At 35.0% G+C, this 17,391-nt stretch overlaps 3 protein-coding genes across 3 annotated transcripts in view; 2 read left to right on the plus strand and 1 right to left on the minus strand.

The window, feature by feature from the left end:
• LOC109075976 (anosmin-1-like) overlaps positions 1-5,297 on the plus strand; it is a 67,949-nt gene extending 62,652 nt beyond the window's left edge. The window contains exons 12-14 of the mRNA XM_042748865.1: positions 1,047-1,264; positions 1,350-1,491; positions 3,874-5,297. Of these exons, the coding sequence (XP_042604799.1) occupies positions 1,047-1,264; positions 1,350-1,490 (359 nt within the window). The 3' untranslated portion in view covers position 1,491; positions 3,874-5,297. The remainder of the gene's footprint in view (positions 1-1,046; positions 1,265-1,349; positions 1,492-3,873) is intronic.
• A 789-nt stretch (positions 5,298-6,086) lies between these two features.
• On the plus strand, positions 6,087-13,943 carry LOC109075995 (sentrin-specific protease 5-like). The gene is made up of 9 exons (XM_019091825.2): positions 6,087-6,264; positions 8,131-8,885; positions 8,963-9,068; positions 10,263-10,410; positions 10,485-10,532; positions 10,881-10,958; positions 11,387-11,524; positions 11,594-11,728; positions 12,910-13,943. The coding sequence occupies exons 2-9, from the start codon at positions 8,273-8,275 to the stop codon at positions 13,042-13,044; spliced, it is 1,401 nt and encodes a 466-aa protein (XP_018947370.1). The 5' UTR covers positions 6,087-6,264; positions 8,131-8,272; the 3' UTR covers positions 13,045-13,943.
• A 1,389-nt stretch (positions 13,944-15,332) lies between these two features.
• LOC109075996 (nuclear cap-binding protein subunit 2) lies at positions 15,333-17,386 on the minus strand. The gene is made up of 4 exons (XM_042748892.1): positions 17,183-17,386; positions 16,414-16,595; positions 15,753-15,891; positions 15,333-15,597 (listed from the first exon to the last, which is right to left on the minus strand). Exons 1-4 carry the CDS (start codon positions 17,255-17,257, stop codon positions 15,526-15,528), a joined length of 468 nt encoding a protein of 155 aa, XP_042604826.1. The 5' UTR covers positions 17,258-17,386; the 3' UTR covers positions 15,333-15,525.
• Between the last annotated feature and the right edge of the window lie 5 nt (positions 17,387-17,391).

Consider the following 17,391-nt stretch of genomic DNA (forward strand, 5'->3'; position numbering starts at 1 on the left):
TGATTACTATAATGTGTCCGGATGTCTTATTTTTGTTTTTTTGTCATTTTGATTATTCTCAATAGTGATTTAAATTAAAATCATATTAATACATGCATAAATTAAAGGATGTACAACAATAACAACAACAACAAAAAATTGTAATACAATAAAATTATAGAAAAAATATTACACAATTACAGTAATATCAGACTGAAAAAAAAATCTCCTTTATCCTAAACATTACCCTGAAAAGAGGCTTATTTTTTCAAATGCTAAAAAAGGTTAAAAGCCATATAGTTATAGTTACAAGTCAAAATAATAGTAATAATGATTTAATAAATAAATAAATACATATATACATAGAATGACAAAAATCTAAATTGTGACAATATGACATAAAATGTAAAAATTATGAGTCTATAATTCTGACATTAAACATTCAAATTATTAAATCTAAAGTCAAAACTATGGGATACTGACATCAAAGGTTAATTTGTGAGGTAAAAAGATTTAAAAATAGATTTAATAGATTTAAATAGATAGATTTAAAAACTTGTGCATCCAAATTGGAATTAAAAAATACCTTTAAAATAGGCTTAATTAAAAATAAATAAATAAATAAAATAAAATAAAATAAAATAAAATAAAATAAAATAAAATAAAATAAAATAAAAAGGTTAAAAGCCATAGTTACAGTTACAAGTCAAAAAAAAAAAATTTAAGAAATAAATACATGTATAACTGACAAAAATCAAAACTGTGACATTAAAAGTGAAAACTATGACATAAAATGTATAATCCATAATTCAAGCCTATGGGATAAGTAATAATTATGACATAAAAGTCAAAATCGTGACGTAAAAAGTAGATTTAAAAGATTGTATATCCGAATTGGAATTAAAATGTCCTAATTATAATATAAAACGTCATATAATTAAATTTGTTAAATGTTTGAGTTTGTAGTGAAATGTGAGCCAGACAGTTTGAGATTCTCCCAGGTTTTTGCAACACATGACAGAATTGATGTATTTTATCATTCATCCCAATGCAATATGTTGTCCTAGAGCGCCCTCCTCAGGTGAAGAAAGCCCTGCAGCGGCCGGAGAAGCTGGCAGCGCGGTTTCAGCCGGTAAACGGCTCGGTGCAGGCCGTGTTCAGCTGGCAGGTGTCGCCGGAGAGCGCAGGACAGACGCCCATCACTGGGTTCCAGCTCTCCTGGGTCAAAGTGTCCCGCAGCAGCACCAACGGCACGCTCGTCTCCCAAACACACATCCTGCCCCCCGTGAGTCACACACCCGTCTGTCTGACTGACCAATAACACAACACAGCAGCACTCTAAACACACTCACTATGAACCTGTCCCTCAGGATCAGCGCTCTCTGACTGTAGGTGCGCTGCAGCCCCAGAGCGAGTACAGAGTCCAGGTGCAGGTCCTGTCTGGAGCAGGACACGGACCCTCGGTGTCTAAGACCCTCCACACTCCTCACGTGAACGGCACACTCCACTGAGGTACAGATCACACACCTGCAGACACCTCAGTGACTGGACTCCAGCTGTAAATGTACTTCAAAATACATTCAAAAACACTTCAGGGCTATTATCATTAACCAAAACTAAAAACAAAACAAAAACATTTTCAATACTTCAAATAAAGTAAACATTAACTTTTTTAAAATACTTTTTTTTACTTCAGCTAGTCACTAAGGCAACATTTCTTACTTTTGTTTAATTTAATGTTAAAGCACTGAAATAAACTGAAACTAAAAACTAAAATCCACTGTGGACAAAAAGAAAAATCCATTGTGCATAAAAGAAACAAAATTCAGATTTTAGTAAAATATTAAAATCTGTGTCGGATGTGTAATTTTGTCTCTTTTATGCAAATAAAAGTATAGATATTTTGAACAAAATTAATAATAATTATAATAAAGACAAAAATATGCAACAAAATGACAAACTTTAACTAAAATTTAAATGAAAACTGAAAATGTAAAAATTAAATATATTTAAAAATATTTACAACAACTGTCATAGTATATCAACAATACTAAAATAACACTGTTTTATACAAACAATAGCATAAACAATTTTTTTATGATGATCATGTTTTCAGTATCTGGTTTATTTAACCAAACAAAAAATAAATAAAATCTATGAATAAATAAACAAACTAAACATTAATTTCTAAAAACCATAAAACATGAAGCAGTTTTATTTTCTTATAAATAATATTCATGTTATTCAGTTATCAAAATTGGTTCAGGTGAAATGTCCATAATACTCACAGATTGATTATTCATATTTTGAAAAAAAAAAAAAATGAATATGGAAATTACATATCTAGGCCTATTTGTTTAAATTAGCTTTTTCCTTTTTATCATCACTGACATACTTGTTTGTCATTGATCCAGATATATATATGATATTCAAAGAAAGGAATGTGTGTAATAGAAGATGCAGCATAAGAAACTCGCCCATTCTAATCAACTTTTGAATAATACAATGTTAAAGACTGGATGAATGGAAACAGAGGGGTAACAGTACACCACACACTGCAGATGGCACTGCAGCTCTTCATGTGTAGACTGCAGATGAAACAGCAGAGTCTCTTCAAACTTGTCAGACAAGAGGCTCAATACAGCAGGAAAAACAACATTAATAGGAAGCGTTTAGCCAAAAATAAAAGACCCTCTTGTCATGCCAAACCAGTACAATTTTCTGTCTTAAAAAAAATAAAAAATAAAAAAACCCCATTAGCAAATCTAAGCCAAAATGTTTTGAAGAATTTTCACGCTGTTTTTCTCTATACAATGAAAGCATAGAGTATCTAGGACTTCCAGATTTCTGCCACATATGGGGGGGGGGTCATGCAGTCGTATGTCCTATTTTTGAAAAGTCATATTTAAAAAGGCTATTATGTCATAAAAACTTTCAATTCTGACATATAAAGGAAAAGTTATGGGATGCTAAATCAATTATTGATAATCCAGTCATTGACTACTGGTTAAAATGCAGCTCTACCTTCATGGTTCAAACTGCAGATAGTCAAAATGATTAGATAAAAAGGTATTGTTGACATTTTTATGGCATTTTTATCTCAGAATTTTTGATAGTTAGAATCTGAGTTGTAAATTTATCTCACAAGTTCATGTTTTATGTCATAATTGCTGATCATATAAGTCCTGTTTTGGACTGGTTGCACTGGCTCCCGTTAAGATTCCGAATTGATTTTAAAGTTCTTATAAAACACAAGGCACTGCATGGTCTGGCTCCTCAGACTTGGCTGAGCTTTTAATTCCTTTTACACCCAGTCGCAGCTTGCAATCTTCTCAGAGTGGTCTTTTAATCGTTCCTAAAACATGGCTGCGTTCTGGGGGTGATTGGGCCTTTTCATCTCACACCCGCAAATTGTGGAATTCTCTCCCGGCTGACATCAGGGAAGCAAATTCGTTAGGTATTTTTAAATCTCGCCTTAAAACGTTCTATTTACGACTTGCTTTAAACTGATTTTCATTCTGTATTTTTGTGTTCTGATTTGGATTGTTGTGTTTGCTTGTGTTGTAAAGCGCTTTAAAAAAAGTACCCTTTTAAAGGCACTATACAAAATAAATGTATTATTATTATATTGGTATACCATCATTTTGACTTTTTATCTCATAAAAATGACAATGTTTCTATTTACATAATGTGTATGAAAATCTCTTTTTCCCTTATGTGGCAGAAAAAAGCAACCATACTTTAAAGCAAAAAATGTTATACATGAAGTATTTCTTGTCTTTTGAGGTGATTTTTTAGCTTTGATTGAGATCCAGCCAAATTCCAGCTGATGTTCACTGATTCTCTGCAGCAGCTCACTGTAGCAATGGCTTATAATGTTATATTTTTTTACAGATGGAGGAAAGAAGTGAGGAATCAAGCTACTCATATATGATACAGTGCTTGTGTTGCTCCTCATTTGGACAGGTGTGTCTGTTAAAGGACTAAATGTAAAGCACTCCTCATCATCAGAGAGACAGTGTCTGCTGTTATGGAGTTGGTGTAGTGGGACGAGAGCACTGGCACCAGACCAGCGTGATCACAGAAGAAAACAACACCGAAGTGAAGGCTTTAGATCGGTGTACTGTAATATAGGAATGTTGAATAACCAAATTATGCTTTTGTTATGTAAAAATGAGTAGCACTGATGTATTTAGTATGTAGTTGCATATAGTTATGCGCCACATTATTTTATTAGCATTTGTTTTTCATACAGAACTTTAATGTGCTTTTACTCAATGGGCCTCGTTCATGAAACACAAGCAGTATGAATGTCTTAAAAGCTTGTGAAACCCCACATACTATTGTAATTTATAGTAAACCATACTATAGTAAAGTGTAATATACTGTATATATTATAGTATTTACAACACTTTGTAAATGAATGCTACAGCATACTGTAGTGAACTGATAAACAGTAATAATTACTGTAGTGTACTTCAGTTTTTACTACCGTAAACTGTAATGTATTGTAGTATAATAAACCTTAAAGTTGTAAGAAACTATTGGGTAAAGTAATTTGTTTATATTACTATAGTTTTTATGTTACCACAGCAACTATAGAGTAAAGTACTTTACTATAGTATGGTTCAAAAACACTATAAATCACTATAGTATTTTTTCATTCTTGGGTACTTTTATTAATCTAGAAGACACTTTTTTTCCAGAAATGCATACATCAACATCATATATATTTTAAGCATGTTTCTTCCTTGTGAATCAAACTCATGATCAGCAAAGTTCACTTTGTGAACAATTTACGCAGAAATTCGTTCCGCTCGTGTTTCATGAATAATGCCTAATATAAATGTTTTTAACTGAACAAGTAATGTAATATATTAAATTTCAACACTACATCTCTAACCTGGTTATCAACCCTGTCTGGAATTAATCTCAGATAACATCATTTGAACAGGGTTATTTCTGAACCACAGCATGTCTGATTTTATTTATTGTGAATGTACTTCATTAATCTCAAGCAGAAGGAGTGTAAGTCAGTGCCTTATACTGTATCAGTTATATCAGGCTAGATCAGACTGATTCACTGCATCGTGTGTCTCTGTTTTAACTGTCCGTCTGTCTTTACAAATCACTCACAGCATACAAACAACAAATGAGCTGGGATACTGCTGCTTTAATTAGCCACATGTTTTCATGAAACGATTTTGAAAGATGTATCTTTGTACAATACAGCATACAGTTTTTGTAAATATTGAATTTGATGTATTATCTATGGTTTGTTGTCATTACTAATACACTAGGCTAAATGAAGCTCCACACTTTTCGTTTCTGAATATATATGTTCGTCAAGAAAATACAAACTGAATATCAACAATAATATTCTTAGACTTAGAATACATACTTAGATTTAGACTCAGGTACACCACAATCATAAAACTGTGTTCCAAGAACATTTTGCTAATGTTCTCATTAAATTATGAAATCATATTTCTTAATGTTTTCTGAACATACAATTTTTTTTTTTTTTTTTTTTTATGTAGCCTATTAAATTTTTTTCTTATCTGTGTGAACATTACAAACATTTTTTATTTTGCAAACATTTTGGGAACGCTTGAAACACATAGTAACGTTTAAAAAACACTTAACAAACGTCAAGCTAAAACATAAAAATACTTAAAAACGTGCCTAAATAACATTTTCGGCAAGTTATTAAAACCCATTTATCTTTGAACGAACGTTCTATTAACATTCCTGGAAGAACGTTTGTTCCAAAAAACTGTCAGAATGTTAGCTAAAGTTCTGTGAACGTTTCCTGTAAGTTGGGCAGTAACTGAAACATAGCAACGTAAATAAACTTCTCACTGCTTTTTGTTTTGTAATATTTAGAAAACAGAGAACCAAGTCTAGAATTTATGAATATAGGATATGTTACTTTTGAAGGGTAAGACTCAAAATATATAGTCTACTAAAAAGGTGTAATATTTAAATACCATGTCCTTTCATCGTTGTGATTTGAGGCATTTATAATAATAAAAATAAAACAAAACGAAGACGCTTTCCATATGAAACTGGCAACAACAACAAAAAAAGTATCTCCTCTCCGCTAGATGTCGACAAACCGCTTGGGCGTGTGACGTCATCGACGTGCGCCGAGCTCTGCCTGCGACCATAACAACGCCAGATAACCCTCACTTTTATCGATATCAGCGATAGTGCGATATTGATAGGAATTTATTCGCACAGCCTCAAAGGTCCTGCACACCTCGTCCCTGAGACCGACACACGGTGAGGCTGTAAACCAGAGATGCCCGCGCTCTTTGTGCGCGAGGGCTTGACAAGCTGGGTTTTGTGTTGAGTTTTATTGTTAAATAAATGATCTCTTTAGATCTGAATCACTGGTGATCACTATCTCCCTTCAGATAGTTTTTGCTTAAAGCTCCCCTGGGGGCCTTAGAGTTGTATGTATTCATGTTTTCATTCAGTTTGATATTTGATCAGAATATCACAGTCATATTTTTCTCATATTCATAAGTAAATCTGTCTGATTTCCGGATGATGTCTGCGATCCGTTTATTTTTACTGACTAAAACGAGATTTACACTAGTACTGTAGTAATACCGTCTAAAATATACATCGCTATTCAGTGAAGTACCTTGAACCATATTAATACCATGGTACACTTATTATAATCATTTATAGTATATATCCTGGTGTACGACAAAGTCGCAAAATATATAACAGCCTCACTAAACCGTGCTTTTAACATGTACATGTACTGAACGTGAATACCGTATAAATACAGTGTTATATGAATATGATAGGATGCTTCTGTACGATAGTAGCAGAATACCACGCGATTGCTATTATTAGAAATATCAACAAATACACTAGATATTTCTTCATAAGAAAACGTGCAGCCAACTGAGCAGCAAAATTAACACATAATCTAAGCATAAAAAATAACGAAGACCTTTTTACATAGCATACTCAATGTTCAGCAGAGTTTGACACATTTGGTTTGCAAAATTAGCAAAAGTTCCTTGTGTGTGTTGAAACTGTGAAAATGAAAGCGTATGTGGGTCTACACTACCAGTCAGAAGTTTTTCAACAGTAAGATAATTAATAATAATTAAAATATTAGTAAGAATTTACTATTTTTAAAGAAGTCTCCTCTGCTCACCAAGCCTGCATTTATTTGATCCAAAAGCAGTAATATTGTGAAATATTTTTACTAGTTAAAATAACTGTCTTCTATGTGAATATATTTTAAAACATAATTTATTTCTGTGATGCAGCGCTGAATTTTCAGCATCATTACTGCAGTCTTCACTGTCACATGATCCTTCAGATTTACTTTAATACGATGATTTACTGCTCAAGAAACATTTCTTATTGTTATTATTATCAATATTTAAAGAATTTGTTTCAGGATTGTCTGATGGATATAAAGATCCAAAGATCAGCATTTATCTGAAATAAAAAGCTTCTGTAACATTATACACTATTCCATTCAAAAGAGTCAGTTTTTTATTTATTATTATTATTAATATTATTATGGTAAAGAAATTCTAGAAATTAACACTTTTATTCAGCAAGGACGCTTTAAATTGATCAAAAGTGATGATGAAGACATTTACAATGTTACAAAAGATTTCTATTTCATCAAAGAAATCTGAAACATAATTATGATAATAATAATAAAATAAATAATAATAAATAAATGTTTCTTGAGCAGTAAATCATCATATTAGAATGATTTCTGAAGATCATGTGGCACTGGAGACTGGAGTAATGATGCTGAAAATTCAGCTGCGCATCACAGAAATAAATTACATTTTAACATATCTTCAAATAGAAAACAGTTATTTTAAATAGTAAAAAAAAATCACAATTTTGATGTTTTTGCTGTATTTTGGATCAAATAAAAGTGAGCAGAAGATACTTTTAAAAACACATGAAAAATCTTACTGTTCAAAAACGTATGTATATATTATAAACCTATGTGTATATATATATGTGTAATTTTTAAATAAATACTATTTTTAATGCAGCCCTGATCAATAACTGTTACCCACACAATACTTTTAATGATATTTCTGCAAATTTAATCTAAAATCACTAAGATTGTTTTACTCTTTCTCCCTTTAATAGACATTTTTCAGTGTGCAGATTAGAAAAGTGCATCCACAGAATTCCATTTCCAAGATCCAGCGTCTGCGCCTCGATGGAGGAGTGCTGCTAGAAACCCAGAACGGGTGGAGAGGCTCCCGGGAGGAATGGGGTAGAGTTCTCGATGAGGGTCCCGGCAGCAAACAGCTCCGTTAGAGCAGAATCAGGCGAGATGCCTGAGAACGGACGCTCCAGGAGGAAACGGGTGCCGAAGACATGCGACTGCTGCGGGCCCCACGGCAAGTCCCTCGCCCCGGGACACCAGCAGGTGTCCAAGAAACGCGGCCGCAGGAAGAAAGAGATGCTGAGCCAAGAAGAAGAAGTGGCGGCGGAGGAGGAGGTGGTGAGCTCGGCGGCGGTGGACTCGGTGGTGACTTTGGAAGCGGACGCCGCTTCTGAGATGGACGAGGCTCCGTCTCCTAAAGAGAAGCCAGAGCTTTCTCAGACTGAGAGAGGGAGTGAAAGCACCGTCCTGGTGAACGGCTTGGAGAACAGCGTTCCCAGCGACACCAGAGAGCTGAGCAGCTCTGCCACACACAATGACTTGATGAAAAAACCCCGCACAGAGCCGGATGCAATGGAAACCGCGATGCCCGGTCTGAGCGCTTCCTGGGACCATCACTACTGCAGACCACTCGCTGAGGAGCACAGGAGCGACTCCACGGAGGAGACGGGACAGCCGCCTGCACTGCCTCCGGTTGAGTTCACCACTGAGGGCATCATCGAGTGCATTCATGGTAGTGTTTGGATGAGTTTGACAGCTCCTGGTGTCTCTTGTCTGTTGTTTGTTAATGAGCATGCTTTTATCTTCCAGAATTCCTCGAGCAGTTCTACGGGAAATACGGAAGCTTCACTCCGTTGAGTGAGACCGACGTCCTCGATCACCTAAATAAGATGTTCCAGTCTGATCTAAATGACAGGCAAGTTTAATCATGCTTTTCTACAAGTATGGCACAAAAGCAAGTTTTCCATCAATGAAAGGAGGAACATAACCTTCAGAAAGACCTCTGGAGGTCAGACTAAATGTCACATTTGATGTGTTTTGACTAGTGCTGTCAAACAATTAATCACATTCAAAATAAATGTGTGTAATGTGTGTGTATTCTTATATTCATGTATATTTATTATGTATATATATATAAACACAAACATATGCATGTATGTATTTAAGAAAAATGTTGTTTATATATTAAATACATTTATATATAATATAAAATGTAAGAATATGAATATATAATTGTATAAACGTAGATATTTTCAAAATATATACAGTGTATGTATACTGTATAAAAAATATACAGTACACATACATATATAGTGTAAACAATTCAATTAATCACGATTAATCGTTTGACAGCATTAGTTTATATAATAAATACATTTATAAATAATATGAATTGTATGAATATACATATATGCGTGTAAATACATGTAAATGTTTTCAAAATATATGCATGCATGTGTTTGTATTTATATATACATAATACATATACAAAGTACACACACATATTATGTAAAAAACTTTTATTTTGGATGCGATTAATCGTTTGGCAGCACTAATATTTTTGATCAAATAAAGCCTTGGTGAGCAGAAGACACTTCTTTCAAAAATATAAAAAATATCATACCGACCTCTACATTTTGTAACAATTTTTGGTTACACTTTATTTTAAGGTGTTCTTATTAAGTACTGATTAATACTAACTAGGTACATGTACTTATTATTTGGTTTGGGTTAGGATTAGGGTTGGTCTTCGGGTTACTTGCATGTAATTATGCATCATTTCTTGTTATTATAATAGTAAGTACATGTAACGTAATAAGGGCACCTTAAAATAAAGTGTTAAAAATTTTTTCATGTGACTTTGGTAACAGAATTATATGGTTGAACTTGACAGTTGCAGAAAACAGTTTGGGAAAAGGTGATTTTATGTGTTTAAAACTGTCCATCTCTCATGCTGGGTTACATTAGAAATGTTAGATAAACCATTAACATTTCAAAGAAAACGGAATTTGTGTTTCCATTGCTTTTAGAAAAGTAATGGAACACCAATTTGTGGAAAATAGCATAAGGTGCTCTAATTTCACTTCGTATTCTGTATATTCTGCTGCAGGACAAAGCTGATAACAAAAGAAGTGGCCAAGTACAGGGCTGGTCTGGCCTGTGCTCCTATGCATTTCTTCCAAGTGACCTACAACAAGCACACATTGACCTTAGATGACCTTTCAACACTTGATGACCAAAACTGGGTCAATGATCAGGTAGGTCTCTGAAATCCAGCAGTATATGCACGTACACTGAAACCATGCAGGATTTGATGTATGTGTTTTTACAGGTGATTAACATGTATGGAGAACTGATCATGGAAGCTACAAATCATAAGGTAAAAGCATTAATGACATCCAGCGGCAAACACTGTTCTGAATATCAGACCGAATCACAGCTGAACTGAGATTCACAACTGAGTGTGGCATATATTGCTTACAAAGGGTCAGTCAAAAGCTGTGTTTAGTGGAATAATCAGTATTTTGGGGGCAAACATGTCTGTAGTGTAGTATGTATGTTTTCTAGAGGCTGTGCACTACTGGCATAATAATAATAATAATCATACTTGGTTTCTGTATGTTTTAAAAACAATCATTTGGAAATCAGTGTTATGGCTCTTATCTTGCGAATAAATCAGTGTTGCAATATTTCCTCTCATAACTTCTGACGCCTTGTTGTTTTCTAGGTTCATTTCTTCAACAGTTTTTTTTACCGACAGTTTGTAGCAAAAGGTTATGAAGGAGTGAGACGATGGACCAAAAAGGTGAATGTCACGGCATGCAAACGTCACACACAGATGCAGAAAGCTTGCATCTCATGTGTTTTTGTTTATTGCATGATAATAAGTCAACTTTTTGTTCTTTTCGACACGTGCTCAGTAAAAGGAAGTTGATTAAAGCATTTATTCACCCAAAAGTATCATTTCTGTTATCATTTACTCATGCCATTCCAAACCTGCATGACTTTTTTGTGCTGCGAAAACACATAATGAGAAGAACATTTGGAATCAAACAACATTGAAGCGCATTGACTGAAAAAAAGAGACAGACATTTCTCAAAATCCTTCTGACATTTTGTTATCTTTCTAAAGAATATGGAATTTGTGTCTCATTGCTGTTATTTTAAGGACTAGAGGCACTGTACAAATCATACAAAGTGCCTAATGTGTCCTGTCTGTCTATATTTGCTCAGGTTGATCTGTTTTCTAAGACACTGATCCTGATTCCTCTGCACCTGGAGATCCACTGGTCGCTCATAACCGTGGACGTCTCCAAGCAAAGCATCAACTTCTACGACTCCCAGGGCATCCTGTTCAAGTTCGCTGTGGATGTGAGTGCTTTTGAAAGGTGATTCATACTGTGTCCTCACAGAGACCTGACATGTGACTCTCGTCCACAGAACATCCTGAAATACATCCTGGCAGAAGCCAAGGAGAAGAAACAAGCCGTCTTTCAGAAGGGCTGGAAGATGGTCGTCAACAGGAACATTCCACAGCAGAAGAACGACAATGACTGTGGCGTTTTTGTCCTGGAGGTAAGAAATGTTAGTGTGTAGTAGGGTTGGGTGGATTGAAGATACACAGTGCAGAGGTGCTTTAGATTTAGCTATAAATACCCAGATATATTCATGGCTGTCAGTGGGCAGGACTGGGCAAGAACAATCTCTCGCAAGCAAGCTAAAGGCCTGTTCACACCGAGACAAATGCAAAGTGTGAACTTTTCAGTTTAAATGACACAAAGGTTTTTTATGGAGGTATTATAATTGCTTTTCTGAAAACTGGCCAACTAATAAGATTCACACTTTTGGTTACATGTTCTGTTACATTAAACTTAGTGGCAACTTGGTTGCATTTTATGCATTGGTCTACAGTAGTCAACAGTTGAAGTGGATCAAAAAAGTGCATCAAAGTTGTCCAAGACAAAAACACATTGTGTTTGTAGGTTTTAGGACAACTTTGATAAAATGTTGACTAGTGTAAACAGACTAATCGAATGTGAAAATTTAACCAAATTTTCATAAGCATGTCTAAAAATGAGGAAAAACTTGGGAGTTTTTTTTTTTTTAATCATTATGAAATAAAAATTCACCATCTAGATTTTGAAAACATTTCATCCCCGCTTAGGTTTTTTTTTTAATGTATTCTTAGTAATGTTTTGAACATGTAATATTTAATCGAAAAGTCATAAGTGGATTTACCAGTGAAAAATAAACAACCAATGCATAGATAGAACTAAGCATATAATGTATTTATTTACAAAAGAAAACAGAAAACAGAAGAAAAGATTTGTTGCTATTTCCGTTGCATCACAACTTTAATATCTGATTTGTGTTGTTAATGGTTGCTAAGTAACATAACTTCGGTATGGAATTCGGTTGATACATTTATGATGTAGTCACATAACTGTTTCCACTTATCCGCCATAGTTATGACTGTCAGTGGGAAAAACAATGGTATAATAAATTAATTAACACAAATGAACCAATGACAAAAAAATTAATCACTATTAAGATGGAGCAAATCCCAAAAATTTTGTTGTTTAGATGAAAATTCAAGATTAATAAGAGTCTAAAGTTGTACTTCATTTATATATCTGTAATAAAATGACTCGTATCACAATATAAGATTGTGGTTATGGTGGCCATAAATAATACCTGCAATACAGTAAAACAAGTGAACTAAAGTGATAAAACTGAGCATCTTTTTCATTTGTCAGTACTGCAAGTGCCTGGCGTTCATGAAGCCGCTGCTGTTCACTCAAGAGGACATGCCACGCGTCCGCAAGAGGATCTACAGAGAGCTGTGTGACTGCAGACTGTCCGGCTGTCTAAACCAAGACAAAGCCACATAGACTCCAGACTCGTGGACTGGTGTCTGCACGACGAACACAGCGGGAGGGAAAGGACTTCACATCAAGACAAAGAAAGCCAAAGCTGGAAGTTCCCAGTATTTGAGCCTGTCCCATCATTCCTGTCGGTTTGCTGGAGTTGGTCAGGTCGCGTTTACCTCTTCGCAGTACATCGGCTCAGACATGCCTTTTTCCAGCCGAACTCTCAGAGAAACAAACGGAAGAGATCTCAGCAATGGAGACATTTTTCTGTTTCTGGCAACCACAAAGATTCAAAACCTCACAAGCGTGTGGATTTTTTTTTTTTTTTTACGTATTTAAAATTTCATTTATAACAGCCATAAGACGGATTACGTGTTTCTATCAGGTTTCTTTTTGTAAAGAGCATAGTTGTTGCTTTGCAGCATGAAACTTGAAGGACTTTGTAGCTTATAAATGTCACACCGTTGTTGAGGTGCAAGAAGCGTCAATGAATGTACTGTCAAACACCAGTATACTTGTACAGTCCAGCTTGTCACTTGAAAGCAAATTGTGTGGCGATACTCTTAAAGTCCTGGACCAGATTGCTTTGTTAACATTTGATCATCCTCTAAATATGTTCCCAGATGTTTCTAATGAAAAAGCCGCAGGGTTGATGCTTGATATCAGACTGCTTGCTGTAAACCTTCAGCAGTATTTGCCATTCTGCTGTTTTCTCACTTCTGAGCACTTTCTGTTGTTTTTCCTCGAATGCATCGGCGGTTAAAATGGATTTTGTAGCAAGTAGATTTGTCGTTAATTGAAGTCAGTTAAAGGTCATTTTTAAATGAGCACAGTGCGGTGGAAGCTGCAGGTTTCTGCCTTTTTATTTATACTCTTTTTTTTTTTTTTTTTTTTTTTTTTTTTTAATGGTAAAGACTAATCTGAAAACTATCATCAAAACCTGCCGTTCTGTCATTGTATAATACAAACGCTAAAGGCCAAGCTAAATTTGAAGCCCGTTCTCATGAAAATAAGTATAAATAGTGCGCCAAATAAAAACAGAAATTCGTGGTATTGTTACGCAAAAATTGACTTTGTCGTGCATATGGTACGCATCTACCCCACAACCCTAATCCTTCCCATTGCGCATCAATATGATCGCCAAAGACGATTTTTGCATGTAAATATTACGCCAAATCGAAATTTAAACTCGTGCTGTTGATATGCCAGTTCATGAGATCGGGTTGATGTTTGCGAGCAGAATAGAAGAATGCTGCTTGTTGCGGTTGTGTGTGCTTGAGTCATCTTTTCTACCTTGTGATGCAGTTTGGTACAAAAATATGTCAGGGTAGTAGATTTATACTGTTGTCAGTGACCCACCATTCAAGAGCGATACTGTCATTTAGTTACTTGAACCAACGAATCATAACCTCAGACTGAGTTTCTGACTACTAGTTTCATCATTATTTAAAATTGCATAAAACCATGTTGAATAACCAGTTGCTGTGTCTGTTATTGTGTTTGCAAATGCGTATGAAAGGAAGCGCTTAACGCTGATTTTCCAACTCAAAAGGTCGGTGTGAAATAAATGTTAATTTTTTCAAACCTGTTATCAAAATTTAAGACGTGTCTAAACAGTTTAGAATCCTTTTTTTAAAGTAATAAAATAGTTTTATATACATTGGAATGGGTTGGAAGTCAATTATTTGAAATAAATGCGGTAATTATAACACATAGGCTACATTCACACTTGCAAGCCTTAATGCTCAATTCCGAATTGTTTTTATTTATTTTATTTTTTTAATAGCCGATCAGTGCTCACATTGTAGCCAATATCAGATTTCCAGTGTGAACCGATTATGGTTATTTACTGACCCGCATGCACAAAAGAACAATACAGATTTGCAAGGGTTTCACAACAAAATCTGCCAAATTGCTACTCAAAACTAGTCCGATCATGTTCCGGGTGTAAATATCACGTTAGTGGGGTCAGTGAAAAACGACCCGCGGCAACAGTGGAAAAAGTAACCCAATTCCGCTGGAAAACTGTGGACCTGGCAACACCTGCGCAGCATTTGGATCTGAGCCACATTTGCCAGCAGTGTGAATGGAGCCAAAATGTCAGGTTTTTTTTTTTTTTTTTACATCAGTGCTGATAATTAAGCAGTGCACTATTCTGATTTCCAGTTATAGCAAGCAGACATTACCATTAATTGTATTTTTGGTAATAGTTTGTGTCAGCAAACCAGACTAGATGGCAACGTCTGAGATTATGCATGCAGTAGATGCTGGGTTCATCTCAAGACAAACAGTGGGAGTCTTACAACGCATTTCATAAACCCAATTTATTAAAAAAGAAAGACTACACATGCCAGACTACATGAGTTTAATGTGTACATCACACACACAAAAAACTGGATCTGTTACTGCGCACCTCGTCCCTGTCAAAATCCTGTTCATATACACTTTTAATCAAATGTTTAAAAAAAGAAAAAGAAAAAAAAAATTGGCCAGAAGGCAAGTTCAAGTTTTCTGCACCAGTTTCCCATAACCCCCTCTGGCGGGGTCATAGTCCTGTCTGTACTCATCTCTGACCTGGAAACACAAAGAACGAGCTTTATAGGAAATAATTATATGATTTTTTTGCTAGTAACAAAAAATGTAAATAATAAAAAAAAAACATGTTCCTGAAATACGAATGTAGTAATTATTGTGATCATATTTACTTCATCGTGTGCTGTATCACGTACCTGCCCGCCTGACTTGCCCCGGCCGAACTGTCTGCCCTCTTTAAAGCCTGCGTCCCAGTCTGTTCGGATGATGCGGTCATCCAGCCTCGTGCCATTAATAAACCTCAAAGCATGCTCAGCGTCAGCGCGAGTGTAATATCTTCACATCAGCCGTTAAAGAACCGACACTAGTCTCACAGTCTCGCGTCTGAAAGCAGAAGTCTTAGCCGAAATTGAAATGTGATCATGATCAAAGGTGTTGGAGTTATTTTAAAGAACTAATATATCAAAGGAAATTCATACTAATCTCAAAAACTGATGAGGAATTGTGCAAAAGTCACATTTCCTAAAAAGATAACCCCCCCCCTTAAAATAATAGAAAATTGATGAATTCTAAACCCATTTTCACACATAGAGCACATCAAATATGGTAAACCGATGCTCAAATATGCAGTTTTGATGGAATCGAATTTAAAGAATTGCCAGAATTTAATTAAAAATATCTTCATTTGTCTTTTAAAAATTACCTAAAGTTTGAGGTGAGTAATTTTTGGTGGACTGTGCCTTTAAGAGGTTGCAGCAGCAAACAAATGTCAAGTTTAATTTGATTTGCCAGAAAGAGAATCAAAAGCAGCATTTAAAGCAGCATTTCACACCCCCTGGTGCGGAGCTGAAAGGATACTCGACGAAACAGAAGCCGCAGGCGGTCTTCTTGACTTTGTCGAGGCCGATGATGATCCTCTTGACGTCTCCGCTCTTGGAGAAGAGCTCGTGCACCTGCTCCTCAGTGGTGTAGAAGGACAGGTTTCCCACATATAGCGTGCAGCTCTGCTTCAGCAGCTTCTCCTGATCGTAACGGTTGCCCTGCGGAGACATTACATGTATAATGTTACAGAAGATTTCTATGTTAAAGAGTTCTATAAAAGACAAAAGTATTAAATCAGCATATTAGAATGATTTCTGAAGGATCATGAAGACGTGCATATCTGAAAAGCGCTATACAAAAAGAAAGAAAAACATGTAAAGGCTGATGGAAATAGAGCAGTCATTATATTAAGTAGCGTTATAAAATATATTAAAATAGAAAACAGTTATTTAAATTGTAATAATACTTCCCAGAATTAGTTTTTTTTTTTTACTTTTTTTTTTATCAATTAATGCAGTTTTAGTGAACAAGTCTGTATGCATTAAACAATGAAACACTGAATCTATTGGAGTAATGAATATAATAAATACTGAATATTTATTATCCAAGGACTGCTTCACAAAAGGTAAACTGTAATGTGGAAGTATTTTTTATAAGCACATTAATCGAGGAACATAATCTATAAACAATTAAGTTGTATAATCTGTGAATGAAAGAAAAAATAAATAAATAACTATAATGTGATGGTGAAAGAAAAAGCATAAAAGGTGCCAGAATGTTTATCAGAAGGAAAAACAATGCTCACCTTAAAATGTTGGTCTCTGTACTGGCTTATATCCACATATGAGTCGCTGAAAAGAGCATTTAATTTAATAGACATAGTGAAACTAATAAAATAAATTCAGATTCAGAAAAACTGAACGCTTTTCAAATCAGCATGGACGCAAAGAAAGCGGAAACGCGTCCTTCTTCTTCTTCTTCTTCTTCGTCTTCTTCTGCTTCTTCTTCTTCTTC

This window comes from Cyprinus carpio, chromosome B22 (genome assembly GCF_018340385.1).
Source record: "Cyprinus carpio isolate SPL01 chromosome B22, ASM1834038v1, whole genome shotgun sequence".
In the NCBI taxonomy this organism is placed as follows: Eukaryota; Metazoa; Chordata; class Actinopteri; order Cypriniformes; family Cyprinidae; genus Cyprinus; species Cyprinus carpio.

What these genes read in the sequence shown, in the direction of transcription:
- LOC109075995 (XM_019091825.2), top strand. Translation starts at nt 8,273, where the DNA reads ATGAGGGTCCCGGCAGCAAACAGCTCCGTTAGAGCAGAATCAGGCGAG. An exon ending in CAGTCTGATCTAAATGACAG is followed by an intron (nt 9,069 to 10,262) that starts GCAAGTTTAATC and finishes ATTCTGCTGCAG; the next exon opens with GACAAAGCTGATAACAAAAG. An exon ending in GTGGCGTTTTTGTCCTGGAG is followed by an intron (nt 11,729 to 12,909) that starts GTAAGAAATGTT and finishes TTCATTTGTCAG; the next exon opens with TACTGCAAGTGCCTGGCGTT.
- LOC109075996 (XM_042748892.1), bottom strand. Translation starts at nt 17,257, where the DNA reads ATGTCTATTAAATTAAATGCTCTTTTCAGCGACTCATATGTGGATATA. An exon ending in TGCGGCTTCTGTTTCGTCGA is followed by an intron (nt 15,892 to 16,413) that starts GTATCCTTTCAG and finishes GCTGATGTGAAG; the next exon opens with ATATTACACTCGCGCTGACG. An exon ending in GGGGCAAGTCAGGCGGGCAG is followed by an intron (nt 15,598 to 15,752) that starts GTACGTGATACA and finishes TTGTGTTTCCAG; the next exon opens with GTCAGAGATGAGTACAGACA.